Consider the following 16,190-nt stretch of genomic DNA (forward strand, 5'->3'; position numbering starts at 1 on the left):
CCAGAGTCTCACCACCCTCACTGGAAAGAATCCTTTCCTAACATCTACTTTGAATCTCCCCTCTGCCAGTTTAAACCCATTACTCCTCATCCTGTCATTACAAGACTTTGTCAATAGTCCCTCCCCAGCCCTCCTGTAAGTCTCCTTCAGACACTGGAAGGCCACTATAAGGTCTCCTGGAAGCCTTCTCCTCTCCAGGCTGCAAGTCCCAGCTCTTGTAGCCTGTCCTCATAGCAGAACTGCTGCATATTAGTAAGGACTTTTTTCCTGAAGGCTGGGACTGACTTTGTGTTTCTCTCTGTTCTGTTTTCTTGGGGGCAGGATCTCTACCACCAGTCTTACGACTGCGTCTGTGTCATGTTCGCCTCCGTTCCGGATTTCAAGGAATTCTACACAGAATCTGATGTCAATAAGGAAGGGTTGGAATGCCTCAGGCTGCTGAATGAGATCATTGCTGACTTTGATGATGTATGTACTAACAGCGAGCAGTGTATGGTTCCATTCTTGGTAACTCAGGGGATGCAACAGTAGTAAAACGTCCTTGAAGGGAGAGTGGGAGAGCTGTCAGAAAAGCACATTCGTTTGCCTAGACACAGAGATTGCTTACAAGGAGTATTAAAGGAAAAAGGTGCTTTGGAGATAAATCAGAGCCTGACCTGACATCACACTCAATGGCTTTTGATTTGCTCTAATGAAAAGAGAGAGTGATTGGCATTGGAATGGGCTGCCCAGGGAGGTGGTGGAGTGGCTGTGGCTGGAGGTGTTGAAGCCAAGCCTGGCTGGGGCACTTAGTGCCATGGTCTGGTTGGTTGGGCAGGGCTGGGTGCTAGGTTGGGCTGGAGGAGCTTGGAGCTCTCTTCCAACCTGCCTGATTCTATGATTCTATGTATATACTTGTGATGTCATTTGAGTCTCTTAAGAGACTTTCAGCAACTGATGCTCTGAATGCTGTTTGAGTAACAAGGCCACTGATCTGCATCCTTGTTTTACAGTTACTGTCAAAGCCCAAATTCAGTGGAGTTGAAAAGATAAAGACCATTGGAAGCACTTACATGGCAGCAACAGGACTGAGTGCTACACCCAACCAAGAACAGTGTCAGGTACAGGAATATGTTCCTGCTTAACAAGCCTCAGGTTCAAATGAAGGCTAAAATTCTCTTACTATTATACAGGTTCTGTGTAATTTTCTGCTTTATTTGTTAATTTTGTTAATTATTATTAATTTAGGTTGTATGGTACTAGGTAAGGATATGGCTTTGTTTAGTAGGCTCCATGAATATTGTTCTTCACATTGTAGTTTGAAAATGCCAAGTGTAGTTGACTGGATAGGGCTGGGGGATAGGTTGGACTGGATGATCTCGGAGGTCTCTTCCAGCCTGGATGATTCAATGATTCCATGAAATGTAGTTTGCATTTTGCTAAATCTGAACCAGGCCTTCTGTTCTGAATGCAGTGCAGCCTTTTATTTCTGCACCAAGCAGAGCTGGATCTCTAAAGCTGCATTTCCCATTCAGTTCCCAGTGTAGGGAAGGCTGAGTAGCTGTACAAACCATGCACTCATAGAACCCTCAGGCTCAGCACTGAGAGTGTGTTCCTTTGTTGCTGGTTTACTTAACGAGGTAGGATTGGGAACTGCAGTCAGTACAAATGAAGCTCAGAGAGGTGATTCATAACATTTAAGCAAAAACATGAGTTCTGCCATGATCTTTAGAGTACTACAGCTTAGTGGCAGAGGTACAGTAGTCTTCTCTTGTTCAACGTCTTTGTCAGTGTCATGGGCAGAGGCACTGAGTGCAGCCTCAGCAGGTTTGCTGCCCACACCAAGCTGTGTGGTGCTCAGCCAGGCTGGAGGGCAGGATCCATCCAGAGGCACCTGGGCAGGCTGCAGAGGTGGGCACAAGCCAAGCTCAGGAGGGGCAACAAGAGCAAGGGCAAGGTCCTGCAGCTGGCTGGAGGCAATGCCAGGCACAAACACAGACTGCTGGGCAGTGAGTGGCTGGAGAGCAGCCCTGAGGAGAGGCACTTGGGGGTGCTGCTGGAGGAGAAGCTCCACAGGAGCCAGCAGTGTGCACTTGCAGCCCAGAAAGCCAAGCAGAGGCTGGGCTGCAGCAGCAGCAGTGTGGCCAGCAGGGCCAGGGAGCTGATCCTGCCCCTCTGCTGTGCTCTGCTGAGAGCCCACCTGGAGTGCTGCATCTAGCTCTGGAGCCCCTGGGACAAGAGGGCTGTGGAGATGCTGCAGAGTGTCCAGAGCAGGGCCAGGAGGATGCTGAGAGGCTGCAGCAGCTCTGCTGTGAGCACAGCCTGAAAGAGTTGGGGCAGTGCAGGCTGGAGAAGAGGAGGCTCCAAGGTGGCCTTCTTGTGGCCTTGCAAGATCTGCAGGGGGCTCCAAGAGAGCTGGGGAGGGATTTTCTAGGCTACCAGGCAGTGACAGCACTGGGGGGGAATGGAGCAGAGCTGGAGGTGGGGAGAGTGAGAGTGGAGGTGAGGAGGAAGTTGTTGAGCAGGAGAGTGGTGAGAGGCTGGCAGGGGTTGCCCAGGGAGGTGGATGAGGCCCCATGGCTGGAGGTGTTTGAGGCCAGGCTGGCTGAGGCTGTGTGCAGCCTGCTCTAGGGTAGGGTGTCCCTGGGCATGGCAGGGGCTTGGGACTGGCTGCTCCTTGTGCTCCCTTCCAACCCTGCCTGATTCTATGATTCTAAGTATGAATCAACACCTCTGCTCAGCATTAATGTACTTTTGCCAAACATCCACGCCTCTAGGCAGAAGCAATTAACACCTAATTTGTAGACCCTGAGCATCCTGAGGACAAAAGAAAGAATGATTTTTAATTATCTCTGACATTTCACACAGGCAGGTGAAGGGGCTGAAGGAAATGCAGCACTGTAAGCACAGGAGAGGAGCTCTCAACCACAGTTAAAAGAATTGCATGCACAGGAAGATAGTTATTGAGTTGTTTTCACCAACTGTGAATAAAAAGGTGCAAGTTTTAATCGCCCTTTGGTGATTTGGTACACATTTTCACAAGAAATCCACCAGAGCTCAGCAGTCTTCAGTCCACATGCACAGACAGTGCAGGACCTTCTGCAGCAGTCACTGACTGCCAGGCATACTGCTGGTAACTGTCTCCAGCTTAGGACAAGCACTCAAGGCAGACTTGCCTCGGGAGGGGGCCAGAATGCATCCACTGAAGAGGGAACCATCTGCCTTAGCTAGGAGTGAACTACAGAGAGAACAGATTTCACTCATCTAAACAGCTGCTCTGGCAAGCACCGCTGCTGCCCCACCTAGGCTGAAACATCTCGTCCATGAATCATCTCCTGAAGCTCTCACAGCTCCATCTCTTCTGAGAGAGTGAGGAAGGGTCAGTTATTTCTGAGGGAGAGCAATGAGTCCATGTTATAAAATCATTCTCTTCTCAGGGTCCTATCCTGGGCTGTGGGAGCCTGAAAATCAATTTTCTCCTCAGCTGGAGGGGAAATAAACAGTATTCAGAAATCAGGCTACACTGCTGATGCCTGAGGAGGCACAGGCTTTGCAAATGGTGCAAGCTCTGAGCTTGTAAACTGGGGGACAGAAAATGGATTGCATTCTTCCTCTCTTCCTCTTGTGCTTTAGTATTTTTCATGTCTATTAGATGTTCTCAGGGGTACTTGCTTAGAATCATAGAATTGTAGAATCATAGAATCAGGCAGGGTTGGAAGGGACCACAAGGAGCAGCCAGACCCAACCCCCTGCCATGCCCAGGGACACCCTACCCTAGAGCAGGCTGCACACAGCCTCAGCCAGCCTGGCCTCAAACACCTCCAGCCATGGGGCCTCAACCACCTCCCTGGGCAACCCCTGCCAGCCTCTCACCACTCTCCTGCTCAACAACTTCCTCCTCACCTCCACTCAGACTCTCCCCAGCTCCAGCTTTGCTCCATTCCCCCCAGGCCTGGCACTCCCTGCAAGCAAAGGGTGGCAGAAGATTTTAGGATCAGTTTAGTCAGTAAATGATGCAGGTCTGGGTTTTATGATCAGGTCTTAAGTTTGCCTCTTTCTACCTAGCCTTACTTTTTGACTGGTGATATGGATTCAGGATGGAATAGGGGGAAAGTGCTTGCAATAACATGACATCTGTAACAGAACATCTTCATGCACAGCACCACTGCTCCCAGTGCTTCTTAAATGTGCCACTGTCACTGTGTTTAAGCACATGAAGCTCAGCTTTGTCTGAGCTCCTCTGACAAGAAAGGTCTGGGGGTGCTGGGTTGCCCAAGGAGGTGGTTGAGGCCCCATGGCTGGAGGTGTTTGAGGCCAGGCTGGCTGAGGCTGTGTGCAGCCTGCTCTAGGGTAGGGTGTCCCTGCCCATAGCAGGGGGGTTGGATCTGGCTGCTCCTTGTGGTCCCTTCCAACGCTGCCTGATTCTATGATTCTGTGTATGCTGGCAGTAGGATATCCTTAAGGGCTTAAGCACTGTGAGGTGTTCTGCCTGTTTTGGTTGTAGCCTGGCAGCAAGCAAGGCTAAGGAAGCTCATTTCACCCCTGTGTTCCTCTGCCTGTCCCAATGCAGGAGCCCGAGCGGCAATACATGCACATAGGCACCATGGTGGAGTTCGCCTTTGCCTTGGTGGCCAAACTGGACGTCATAAACAAGCACTCCTTCAATGACTTCAAGCTACGAGTAGGTATGTATCAGAGGGGGGTTGTGGGACTGCTGTGGAGGAGGGGAAGAACTCAACGTGAAGTATCAGCTGGTGAAAGTACTTTGGCCTAAAGGGCAAAGAAACAGCTCCATCTGCACCAGCTTTAAAGACAGCCTCTCCAGTATTACCTGTTCACCACAGCTGCTGTGGTTCCAAGGAGTGACTCAGCAAAGAGCAGTGTTTCTGAGTCAAGAGTGGTTGTGTTCCCGTGGCTTTGACTTGTTTTGTGGCAACAAATGGCTCTTTGATGTGATTATAATGATTATTCTGGAGGTTGGAAACCACATGAGTTTGTTAAGCTGATCGATAGCAAAGGTTACAAGAAGACTCTGGACAGGGCTTTGCAAAAGTGTATCAATGATTCTGGAGCATAAGATCTGGAGTTTGAAATATTTCAGATGTGCTAAGCTAAACCAAGCATACAAAAAGCACAGTCTTGAGTTGTGCTGAGGGAGGTCTAGGCTGGATGTTAGGGAGAAGTTGTTGGCAGAGAGAGTGATTGGCTTTGGAATGGGCTGCCCAGGGAGGTGGTGGAGTCACCGTGCCTGGAGGTCACAGGCTCACAGGATGTCAGGGGTTGGAAGGGACCCAAAGAGATCATCAAATCCAACCCCACCCTGCCAGACCATGACAATACTAACACAGATCACAGAGCAACACATCCAGACAGGCCTTGAAAGGCTCCAGAAAAGGAGACTCCACAACCTCTCTGGGCAGCCTGTGCCAGTGCTCTGGGACCCTTACAGAAAAGAAGTTCCCCCTTGTGCTGAGCTGGAACCTCCTGTGCTGCAACTTACACCCATTGCTCCTTGTCCTATCCCAGGGAGCAGTGAGCAGAGCCTGTCCCCCCTCCTGCCATCCCTCAGATACTTATGAGCATTTATCAAATCCCCTCTAAGTCTTCTCCAGACTAAGCATCCCCAGGTCCCTCAGCCTCTCCTCACCAGCCATGCCCTCCAGTCCCCTCAGCATCCTCACAGCCTTCCACTGGACCCTCTCCAGCAGATCCCTGTCCCTCTTCAACTGAGGAGCCCAAAACTGAACACAATATTCAAGATGAGGTCTCAGCAGGGCAGAGTAGAGGGGAGGAGAACCTCCCTTGTTCTGCTGGACACACATCACCTAATACACCCTAGGATCCCACTGGCCTTCTTGGCCACAAGGGCACATTGCTGTGCCATGGGGAACTTGTTAGCCATGGTGTTCAAGACAAGACTGGCTGAGGCACTCAGTGCCATGGTCTGGTTGACTGGACAGGGCTGGGTGCTAGGTTGGACTGGATGATCTTGGAGGTCTCTCCCAATCTGCCTGATTCTGTGATTGGCAAATGAAAGCAAACAGGACTGTTTGCATTTGAAAGAGGTTCCCCTTATATTTCAGCTTCTAGGAATCATAGAATCAAGCACAGAATAGGCAGCTGTGGTTGAGCCATGTAAAGGATGATTAACAAGATAAATACAGAGCTGGTCAAGAACCATATGTTCCAAAATGTTTATTTCCTGAGAGCAGCAGACAGCAGTTTCACAGTGCAATATGTAACTTGGATAGTGTGAAATGAAAGCAGTAAATAAAGACTGAAAACCCATAAATCCTGTAAACATGTCAGAAGTATCTGATTTCTGACAGTTACTCTCCTGGTTTCTTCTTCTCACTGTGCCACTTGCTTTTCCTTTCCACTGCTCTCATGTTTATTTCACAGTGCCACCCACTGACAAAGCCTACTACTTGAAATATGTGTTCCTTGGAGCACTCCTTTGCCAGTGTGTTTTGCATTCCTTGGGAGTTCAAAAATGACAGAACCAAGTCTAAAGTACAGTTCCTTCTCAAAGTGTTACAGAATTTCACAGAATCATAGCATCAGGCAGGTTGGAAGAGAGCTCCAAGCTCCTCCAGCCCAACCTAGCACCCAGCCCTGGCCAAGCAACCAGACCATGGCACTAAGTGCCCCAGCCAGGCTTGGCTGCAACACCTCCACAGACAGCGACTCCACCACCTCCCTGGGCAGCCCATTCCAATGCCAATCACTCTCTCTGCCAACAACTTCCTCCTAACATCCAGCCTGAACCTGCCCTGGCACAGCTTGAGACTGTGTCCCCTTGTTCTGTTGCTGGTTGCCTGGCAGCAGAGCCCAACCCCACCTGGCTACAGCCTCCCTGCAGGTAGTTGTAGACAGCAATGAGCTCTGCCCTGAGCCTCCTCTTCTCCAGGCTGTCCCCAGCCGGTAATGCTGCTTGGGGTTGTTGTGGCCAAAGTGCAGAACCCAGTCCTTGGCCTTGTTCAGTCTCACCCCATTGGCCTCTGCCCACCCATCCAGCCTGGCCAGGTCCCTCTGCAGGGCTCTGCTACCCTCCATCAGTTCCACAGCTGCTCCTAGCTTGGTATCAGCTGCAAACTCATTGATCCTGGACTCAAGGATCCTGCTCCAGATCATCAATAAAGATATTGAACAAGACTGTGCCCAGCACTGATCCCTGGGGCACAGCACCAGTGCCAGCTGCCAACTGGATGTGGCAGCATTCACCACCACTCTCTGACCTTCCAGCCAGTTCTCACCCCATATCAGAGTGAATCTGTCCAAGCCAGGAGCTGCCAGCTGTGCCAGGAGCTGCTTGTGGCAATTTGATGGAAACAAGGAGTCACTGTACCTGGAGGTGTTCAAGCAAAGCCTGGATGAGGCACTTAGTGCCATGGTCTGGGTGATTGCTGGGTGCTAGGTTGGAGTGGATGAGCTTGGAGGTCTCTTCCAACCTGCTTAATTTCAGGTGTAACTTCACTCTATTTCAGGTGTAACTTCTCTTCTGCAACGTAAGGTGCTTGATTCATTAGGCAAACTCAGATATGTTTTTGCAGCAAGGTGCTGCTTTAATTTCAGGACAGAAGAGAGGCTGACATGTTTCCCACATAGTCTCAGGGTTAGAACATTTATCTCCCTTGGTGAACTTAATTTGGTTCCTGCTTCTGTCTGAGGCTGCTCAAGCATGGAGATCTGTGTTCCCTGGAGAATGGTATGAGCTCAGGCTGTAGGATACTTTGGAATGAGATATTATCTGTCTGTCTTGCTGAGCAGATTTTATTGAACCCTACTTCCCTTTTCATGGAGTGATGAAATGTTGCTTTGGATACTAGAAAATGAGACAGATGATATCATAGTCTTTTAGAGCAGTCACCTGGACTGAGAGTCCTGCTCTTCTAGCCTTGCCTCCACAAACCCTCATGAGTGTCACAAAAGAGACCAGAGCTAGGAGGAATGATATAAAGAAGCACATCCAGAATGCAGCACATTCAAAGACTTACAGGCAGTAGTCCTCTCAGAGCAGATCTGCAGCTGGCTGTCCAGCAGTGGTAGTTCAGAAAGGAACTTTGAAAATCAAAGTCCCATCCCACCCATTGTATTTTGTAGGAAAGTCACCCTGCACTGCACTCATGTCTGGACATGGCAGAGCACATCACAGAATCACAGAATCAACCAGGTTGGATGAGACCTCCAAGCTCATCCAGTCCAACCTAGCACCCAGCCCTGTCCAGTCAAACAGACCATGGCACTAAGTGCCTCAGCCAGGCTTTGCTTGAACACCCCCAGGGACAGTGACTCCACCACCTCCCTGGGCAGCCCATTCCAATGCCAATCACTCTCTCTGCCAACAACTTCCTCCTAACATCCAGCCTAGACCTGCCCTGGCACAGCTTGAGGCTGTGTCCTCTTGTTCTGTTGCTGGTTGCCTGGCAGAAGAGACCAACCCCATCTGGCTACAGCCTCCCTTCAGGTACTTGTAGACAGCAGTGAGCTCTGCCCTGAGCCTCCTCTGCTGCAGGCTGCACACCCCCAGCTCCCTCAGCCTCTCCTCACAGGGTTTGTGTTCCAGGCCTCTCACCAGCTTTATCACCCTTCTCTGGCCACCTTCCATTACATGTCACACATCTCTTCAGTGTTCCCTTCTGCCACTCCCCAGATTGCTTTTATGGATTGCTCTCATAGGTACCTCTACACATGTGCTCTCTACACATTAGCTGCTGTGAGGCTGTTGTGGCTTGAGTTGCATCTGCTACTGTTACTCAAAACCATTCTGCTGTCATGGCAGCTTCAGAGAGAAAAGTGCTGTCTGGAGCAAAGCTCTGTGGGGCTCAAAGTTCAGACTGGGACATGGGAGGTTTCCTGTTCCAGATGGTAGTTTCAGCTTCCAGGTTTGGTGGTGTTGGTGCTAGGTTGGATTGGATGATCTTGGAGGTCTCTTCCAACCTGGTTGATGCTATGATTCCATGACTCTGCTGGGATGGGGAGGGATGGGAGGGTAGGTCGTTGGCTTGTGCTTTAGTTCCCTGCCTTCTGCTACTGCCTTCTGCATTTTGCTGTGGTTCTTTCTCTGCCATAGGCTAAGGTGACTGTGCTTTACATTATCACTTATATTAAACTCTTTTTCTCTCAACTTGGAGGGCTGGGGTTTTTTTTGGTTCTTTTGTGTGTTCCTTTCCCTCACATCTGTGCTGTAAGGAGAAGGCTGTGTTAAACCAGCAGTTTCTACCAATCTGGCGGGGCTCACAAGCAGCTCTCTTAAAGACAGCTGATTTTGGCAGGAGATAAAAGAGCTGAGATAACAGGAAGCAAGATAACGAGAGGATTCAATTAAGGCTTGAGGCTTGTTAAGGGAGTTTTATGTAAGTTGTTTTTTTTGTCCCTGATGTGTTCGCTGTGTTGATGCATTTGCTTTCCAGGGCCAGCTGGGGCCCATGTGCTGGCACTCTGCACAGAGTCCTTCTGGCGCTGAGTGTTACCTCAGGGCAATGCCTTGCAGCTCTGCTGTTGCTGTGCTTGTTGCTGGCTTGCCAGGTTTTGTTCAGAGAAACAGAGGACCCTTCTCAAGAATGATCCTGAAGCTGGATCATGCTGAGGGGCAGGATGTGTGGGAATGTTTGAGTAAATTCTTAGGCCACTGGTCCCCTCTGCTGTTTTGGGATTTCAGCCCTGAGCAAGTCCTCACAAGCTGGTGAAACCTTTGGAAAGAGTCTACTGTCAGCCTGGATGTTCTAAGAGACAGAAATCATTGTGGTGGCTTGGAGCCTGGCCCATGCCTCTTAGAATCACAGAATCAAGCAGGTTGGAAGAGAGCTCCAAGCTCATCCAGCCCAACCTAGCACCCAGCCCTGGCCAATCACCCAGACCATGGCACTAAGTGTCCCAGCCAGGCTTGGCTTCAACACCTCCAGGCACGGCCACTCCACCACCTCCCTGGGCATCCCATTCCAATGCCAATCACTCTCTCTGCCAACAACTTCCTCCTCACATCCAGCCTCAACCTGCCCTTAAGGCTGTGTCCCGTTCTTCTGTTGCTGGCTGCCTGGCAGCAGAGCCCAACCCCACCTGGCTACAGCCTCCCTTCAGGTAGTTGTAGACTACCTTTGTTTGGTGGATCTTTGTTCTTAATATTAAGTTCTGGTGTTTTCCAGGTATCAACCATGGACCTGTAATAGCTGGAGTAATTGGAGCTCAAAAACCACAATATGATATCTGGGGCAATACAGTAAATGTGGCCAGCAGGATGGACAGCACTGGTGTCTTAGATAAAATACAGGTAAGCCTTGTGTTTGTCTGGTAGTTATCTCACTCCCCTGAGTTTGGCACTGGAACAAAATCATCAGTTTAATTTGTACACTAAACATGTCTGTGCTTTGGACCTAAGGATGCCCACAGGAACAAAAACCATTTTAAAAGAATTAGACATTGGCCAGGAAGGTAAAGATTTGAAGGAAAATTAGAAGGATAATAGGAGGAGAATTAAAACTTGACCTTACAGAGGAATACAGTGGGAGAAGTTAATGGGAGATTTGAAGGAAATCACACATATTCTGGCAATTTCTAAACTCATGGAACTGCTTACAGCCTGGAGGGCCAACCAGAGCCTGGGCTGCAGCAGAAGTGTGGCCAGCAGGTTAAGGGAGGTGATTGTCCCCCTCTACTACAAGGCCTTTGCAGTCCTAGGTACAGAAATAGCCATACCAAATTTGAGTTGATGTCATTGGAATGGGTATCCAGCAACAGACTATTTGGAAGCTGAGGTGCTCAAATCTCACTCCAGACCCAGAAAGTCCTTACAAGCATTAGAGAAAAAGAAGCTGTGTTCTCTTCACACTCTAGAAGAAGGTCCTGCTTTGCCCTCTTATCAAGGCTGGTTGCACTGCTGTGTTGTTGCAGGTTACAGAGGAGACAAACAACGTCCTGCAGACACTGGGGTACATGAGCACTTGCAGAGGAATAATAAATGTCAAAGGAAAAGGGGAACTGAAGACATACTTCGTACACACTGAAATGACCAGATCCCTTTCACAAGGGAACGTGGCATCTTGAAGGTGCTTGTACATGTCATCAGTACCATACTTTCAGGAAAGCATCACACACTTTTTAACTGCATTTTGGCCCTTAACATGCGTGCTGTTTTCTGGTATGTGGCACTTACTTTACTCTGGCTGCAGAAGTCCCATGAGCCATCATCTTGCACCTTGATATCCCTGCGGTCAAGGGCAGTTGCGATGTACGCTGGAAGATTGTACTGCTACCTGCACTGTTATTCAGAGACAAGACAAGGAGGAGTTAACTCATCTTGAAAGGACTAAGATGCTAGTGGCAATTGGGGGGGAAAAGGCAATAAAGCTAGGGGTGCATACTATTTTCTGATGCATGTTGTTTTCTGGAAAATAAAGTTGCTCCCCAATAGCATCCACTAATCTGGTATTAAAGTCCACAGTATTTGTATCTCAGTTTACTCTGTCTACATATGATTTGGTTGTGATTACCAGTTGCATCTCATAGCCAGGGACACCTTGGGTGGCTTGCTGGCCTTCTCTGTGAAGAGAGAACTGACAATGCTGGAATAGTTTTGTACAAAGGTGTCAAATGTTTTGAAGCTATTGTCTTTTGTAAGGTTAATTCATTAAAATTTGTATGTACTTTGTCTTACTGTTGCAGTCTCTTAGTTTTGCTTCCTTCCTTCCATGGCTTCTGGTGCTCTGAACCTGTGCATCTGCTGCTGCTGCTGCCATTGCTGCTTTTATATTGAGCAATTAGATGTTGAGGCAGACTAAGGGCCAGCTGTGTCCATGACCTTGGTCAATAATACCTGCTAGACATCCTATTGCCTTTCAGAAATGGCATCACCTCTATTGTAGTCAGGTTTGGGTGGCATCCTAAGCACTTTGCAGTCATTTACTCCCTAGGTGATGTAAGCCATTGAAGTCATTTACTCCCTAGGTGATGGAAGCCATTGGAACAGGCTGCCCAGAGTGGTGGTGGAGCAGCTGGCCCTGGAGGAGGTGTTCAAGAAAAGACTTAGTGCCATGGTCTAGTTGACTGGCTAGGGCTGGGTGCTAGGTTGGACTGGATGATCTTGGAGGTCTCTTCCAACCTGGTTGATTCTATGATTCTAGGACTTAGTCCCTAAAACAAGCAATGTGTAGGGTACTGGAGACGGTAGCAGTATTGCTACTTTGCATCTGGCCTGCTGCAGTGCTTTAAACAATATTAGGAGAAGCTGTACAAAAGAAGAAAGAAATGTGTTTATTTTGTACTTTGACAGCCTCTTCTGCCCTTGCATGCCTTTCAGTTAAGCTTTCCAGTGCCAGATGTCATGGGATAGTTAATATCATCTGATCTACCAAGTATGACCAGAAGATACAACAAATGCTATCTTGTGGATCTTTGATATTCATTTAACTTATGTTGAATTAAGAAGTATTGCACCTGCTGAGTTCCATAGATGGACCAGATGAAAGATTGAAAATGCAGGTATTTGTACTGTCTTTGCTTCTTTGAAGCAGGGGTGGCTGAGATTAATTTTTGCTTTGCTATCATTAGTACTTGAAATGGACATATTATTTTAGCCATAACATCCTAAAGTGACTATAATTAATACAAGCATCCTATTTACAAAATAGCATATCATATCACTGCAAGGGGCTGGGTGTTAGCAGGAAGTTCTTGCCAGAGAGAGTGATTTGCCATTGGAATGGGCTGCCCAGGGAGGTGGGGGAGTGCCCATCCCTGGAGGTGTTCAAGCAAAGCCTGGCTGAGGCACTTAGTGCCATGGTCTGGTTGACTGGCTAGGGCTGGGTGCTAGGTTGGACTGGATGAGCTTGGAGGTCTCTTCCAACCTAGCTGAATCTATGATTCTGTGACTTATGCCATATGAATATAAACATCATCTTATGCACTATCAGCTCTGGCATGGTATTGTAGTGCAAGAAGTATTCCAAGTTGTCACTCGTGAAGCATTTATTTAGATGGTACTGCACTGGTGCCCTTTCAGAAGGAACTCTTAACACTGTGGGGCACAAATAAATGGTATCAGGCCAGCATTTCAGAGTGTGCCAGAGTTTACTCACAGAAGCCATCAGCCCACTAACCAGCTGGAATGGCAGCAGATTTCAACCCCCCTGCTTTTGCAGTATTGATCCTTTAAGTTAGTCTAAATGCACAATCCAAGTTATTTCAGTTATGTCCAACATAACACACTTGATGTCTCAACCAGAGATGGAGGCTCTGGATCAGTAATTGTCAGGTGCTCAGTCCAATAAAAACCCATTCAAAATACGTTGTTGTCTTTATGATTTCTTCCTTTTAATCAATAACTTAAGATAAATCTCTTCCACTGGAATGAAAGACTCTGAATACCTCACAGAGCAGTAGAACAACACTCTGGTCAAGGCCTTAAATAAGCTATCACTTAGCTATGCTCAAATCTTCTCCTAAATCCCTTCTCTCCACTTAACTATAAATTTGTCATAGAAAGTTTGTTGTTTGGTTTTATTTTAATTACTAATTTCTTAGGCTTTTGACGTAGTTTGGACCCTTAAAATCATTCTGGTATTACCACAGGTCAAAGAAATAATTTCTCACTGTTGGTGAAAGCCTTTTATGCAAAGTTGATTATGCTGTGTTGTTGTATCTATGTGCAGCTTCCAGGTATAACCTGTACATTTTGCTTGGCATTTGTATTCTTGCATAACAGCAGGAAACATTGTACCTAACTTGGGAGCCTTGTTTATATGATTTTTACAGCAGTTAAAGAATGATATTTCTGTAAGCCATGAAATGTTAGAAAATGTGAATGTCCTTGAGCTGAGTGGTGCAATGACCTATAAGGAAATTTATATCCATTCCCTCCAGGAGCATGTTGGAAATGTCTTTATCAGAGCACTCATGTTTCACTGATGGGCTTCTCTCATTGTGTAGTTGCATTTGGATTCTTGCAGCCACTTTCTGCTGGAGAACAAGAAACTGGGGCAAAAGACAATTGTATGATGCCCAGACAAAGAAAGATGCATACCATCCAAAGAAAGATGCATACCATCCTCTCTCTAGTCTCCAGCTGCTCAGTATTATTATCTTTCTAGAGCTGAGAAGCCATTTGTATCCAATAAATACCTTTGGTCTTCCATTTTACATCTACTGTTTATCCTGTTTTATTTTCCCCCTCTAGACTGACACAGAGTTCTTGTATCCTCTTTCTTCCTCTCCTGCAGCAATTTCATCTGCCTGATTAAAGGGATGTAACCCTGCTCATGTATCAGTGTGCAAGTGGAGAAGCCGAGCCTTACTGTCACTTGGAATATATGGAATGTCAAATACTGATCTGTATGACTATTGCAGTAGTACAGTAAGGCTCATCAAGCCCTTCAGCTTCTGTGCTGGTGCCATAGATCAAAAGTTGCTAGAAAACCACAAAGGAAGTGACTTCCAGAAGTACTGTGCAAATGTATTTCACGCTGTGAAGCACCAGACAAAAGACAGATGTAAAAGTGATTCACTGTGGCCTGGGAAAATGAAATTCAAATGGTAGCAGCTGAGGAGCCTGCTGGACTTCTTTTTCAAAGTCAATGCCTTGCTCCAGTTATGGAGGGGTACCAAAGGGCAGGAAGAAAGATTAGACTTGCAGATGTCTTTGTTAACTGCAGAAGTAGCTGGTAGTACCTGTAAGTTAATGCTGTGTAGCTGCTGTTTCTAAAGAAAGACACCAGCTTGTCAGTAATGCAATGTGAAAAGTATTTTTCATTCTCTTTATATTCATTTATTATTCCACTACTTTGTAAAATAGGCTTTTTTTTTTCCTCAGTAAAAGACTTTTTTCCCTTGGTAATTTTTTCCCCCTAAGGCACAATAGCTTAGTCCCTAAAACAACTTAGGGTTTTTTTCCCTTGAGGCTCGAATAGTTCTGTCTGCTTGTTTCTGAAGTGACAGCTGTGCACACCTGAAGGTAGAGCTGTTGAAACTCTGGCTTGCATCAAAGGTGCTGAAGGTCAGCACCTTGCATCAGGACAAATAATCAGCTATGTTGTGAGGATGTTTTATATAGCAGTAGATGTGTTGTTAAAAGCAAGGATTACCTTGGGCTTTGACTTGGAGTTTTTGGTTTGGTTGCTTCTGTATAAAGAGTTACCTTTTTTTGTTTTCCAGACATAGAATCAACCAGGTTGGAAGAGACCTCCAAGCTCATCCAGTCCAACCTAGCACCCAGTCCTGTCCAATCAACCAGACCGTGGCACTAAGTGCCTCATCCAGGCTTTGCTTCAACACCTCCAGGGACAGCGACTCCACCACCTCCCTTGGCAGCCCATTCCAATGGCAGATCACTCTCTCTGTGATTCTCCCTTCACCTGACCAGATACTACTCTCCAACAGTTTCACAGGTGGACCTCAAACAATTTTAAGGCTATGGCTTTTTAGGTTTAGTTTCATTTCTTGTCTAAAATAGCAGCACTCTGCTGGATTGGAAACATGTAGGAAAAGATAGTTAGAGATTTATTCTTTCTTGTCTAAAATAGCAGCACTCTCTTGGAGAGGAAGCATGTAGAATAAGATATGGATGCCCTCCTGTATTTAAGAGAGTATTTTTGTTCTTTTGAAGTCTTCAAGTTTGTGTAGATCATAGGATGGTAGGGGTTGGAAGGGACCCAAAGAAATCATCAAGTCCAACCCCCCCGCTGGAGCAGGACAATACTATCCAACACAGATCACAGAGGAACACATCCAGACAGGCCTTGAAAGAAACTCCACAACCTCTCTGGGGAGCCTGTGCCAGTGTTCTGGAACCCTTACAGTAAAGAAGTTCCCCCTTGTGTTGGGGTGTTGGGGTGGAACCCCTTTTGCTGCAACTTACACCCATTGCTCCTTGTCCTATCCCAGGGAGCAGTGAGCAGAGCCTGTCCCCCCACTCCTGGCCAGCCTTCATAAATGAGCTGCATTTAGTTCACCCTAAAGTTCACTACATATGAATTTTAAGCATTTTCAAATGTAGGGCTAGGAACTATTCAGGTCAGTGAAGATTTTAAGATGTCAAATGCAAGATAAGGACATTTTCATTCTGTCTGCAGCTGTGAAGCTCTCCTTATGCCGTAGGATGCTGCTGTCCAAGGATTCTGCTAAGGATTGCTTGGAATTTTTACATCTTTTTATGTATTTTTATTTATAGCCATTGAGATGCTCTTAATGAAAATCTGTTTTGACAGAAAAAAACTACTGGC

At 47.2% G+C, this 16,190-nt stretch overlaps 1 protein-coding gene across 1 annotated transcript in view; it reads left to right on the forward strand.

The window, feature by feature from the left end:
- ADCY2 (adenylate cyclase 2) overlaps positions 1 to 14,112 on the forward strand; it is a 126,701-nt gene extending 112,589 nt beyond the window's left edge. Inside the window, exons 21-25 of the mRNA XM_064161222.1 lie at positions 322 to 468; positions 993 to 1,100; positions 4,550 to 4,664; positions 10,125 to 10,249; positions 10,870 to 14,112. Coding sequence (XP_064017292.1) covers positions 322 to 468; positions 993 to 1,100; positions 4,550 to 4,664; positions 10,125 to 10,249; positions 10,870 to 11,022 — 648 coding nt within the window. The 3' untranslated portion in view covers positions 11,023 to 14,112. The remainder of the gene's footprint in view (positions 1 to 321; positions 469 to 992; positions 1,101 to 4,549; positions 4,665 to 10,124; positions 10,250 to 10,869) is intronic.
- Positions 14,113 to 16,190: the final 2,078 nt, after the last annotated feature.

This window comes from Pogoniulus pusillus, chromosome 21 (genome assembly GCF_015220805.1).
Source record: "Pogoniulus pusillus isolate bPogPus1 chromosome 21, bPogPus1.pri, whole genome shotgun sequence".
Taxonomy (NCBI): Eukaryota; Metazoa; Chordata; class Aves; order Piciformes; family Lybiidae; genus Pogoniulus; species Pogoniulus pusillus.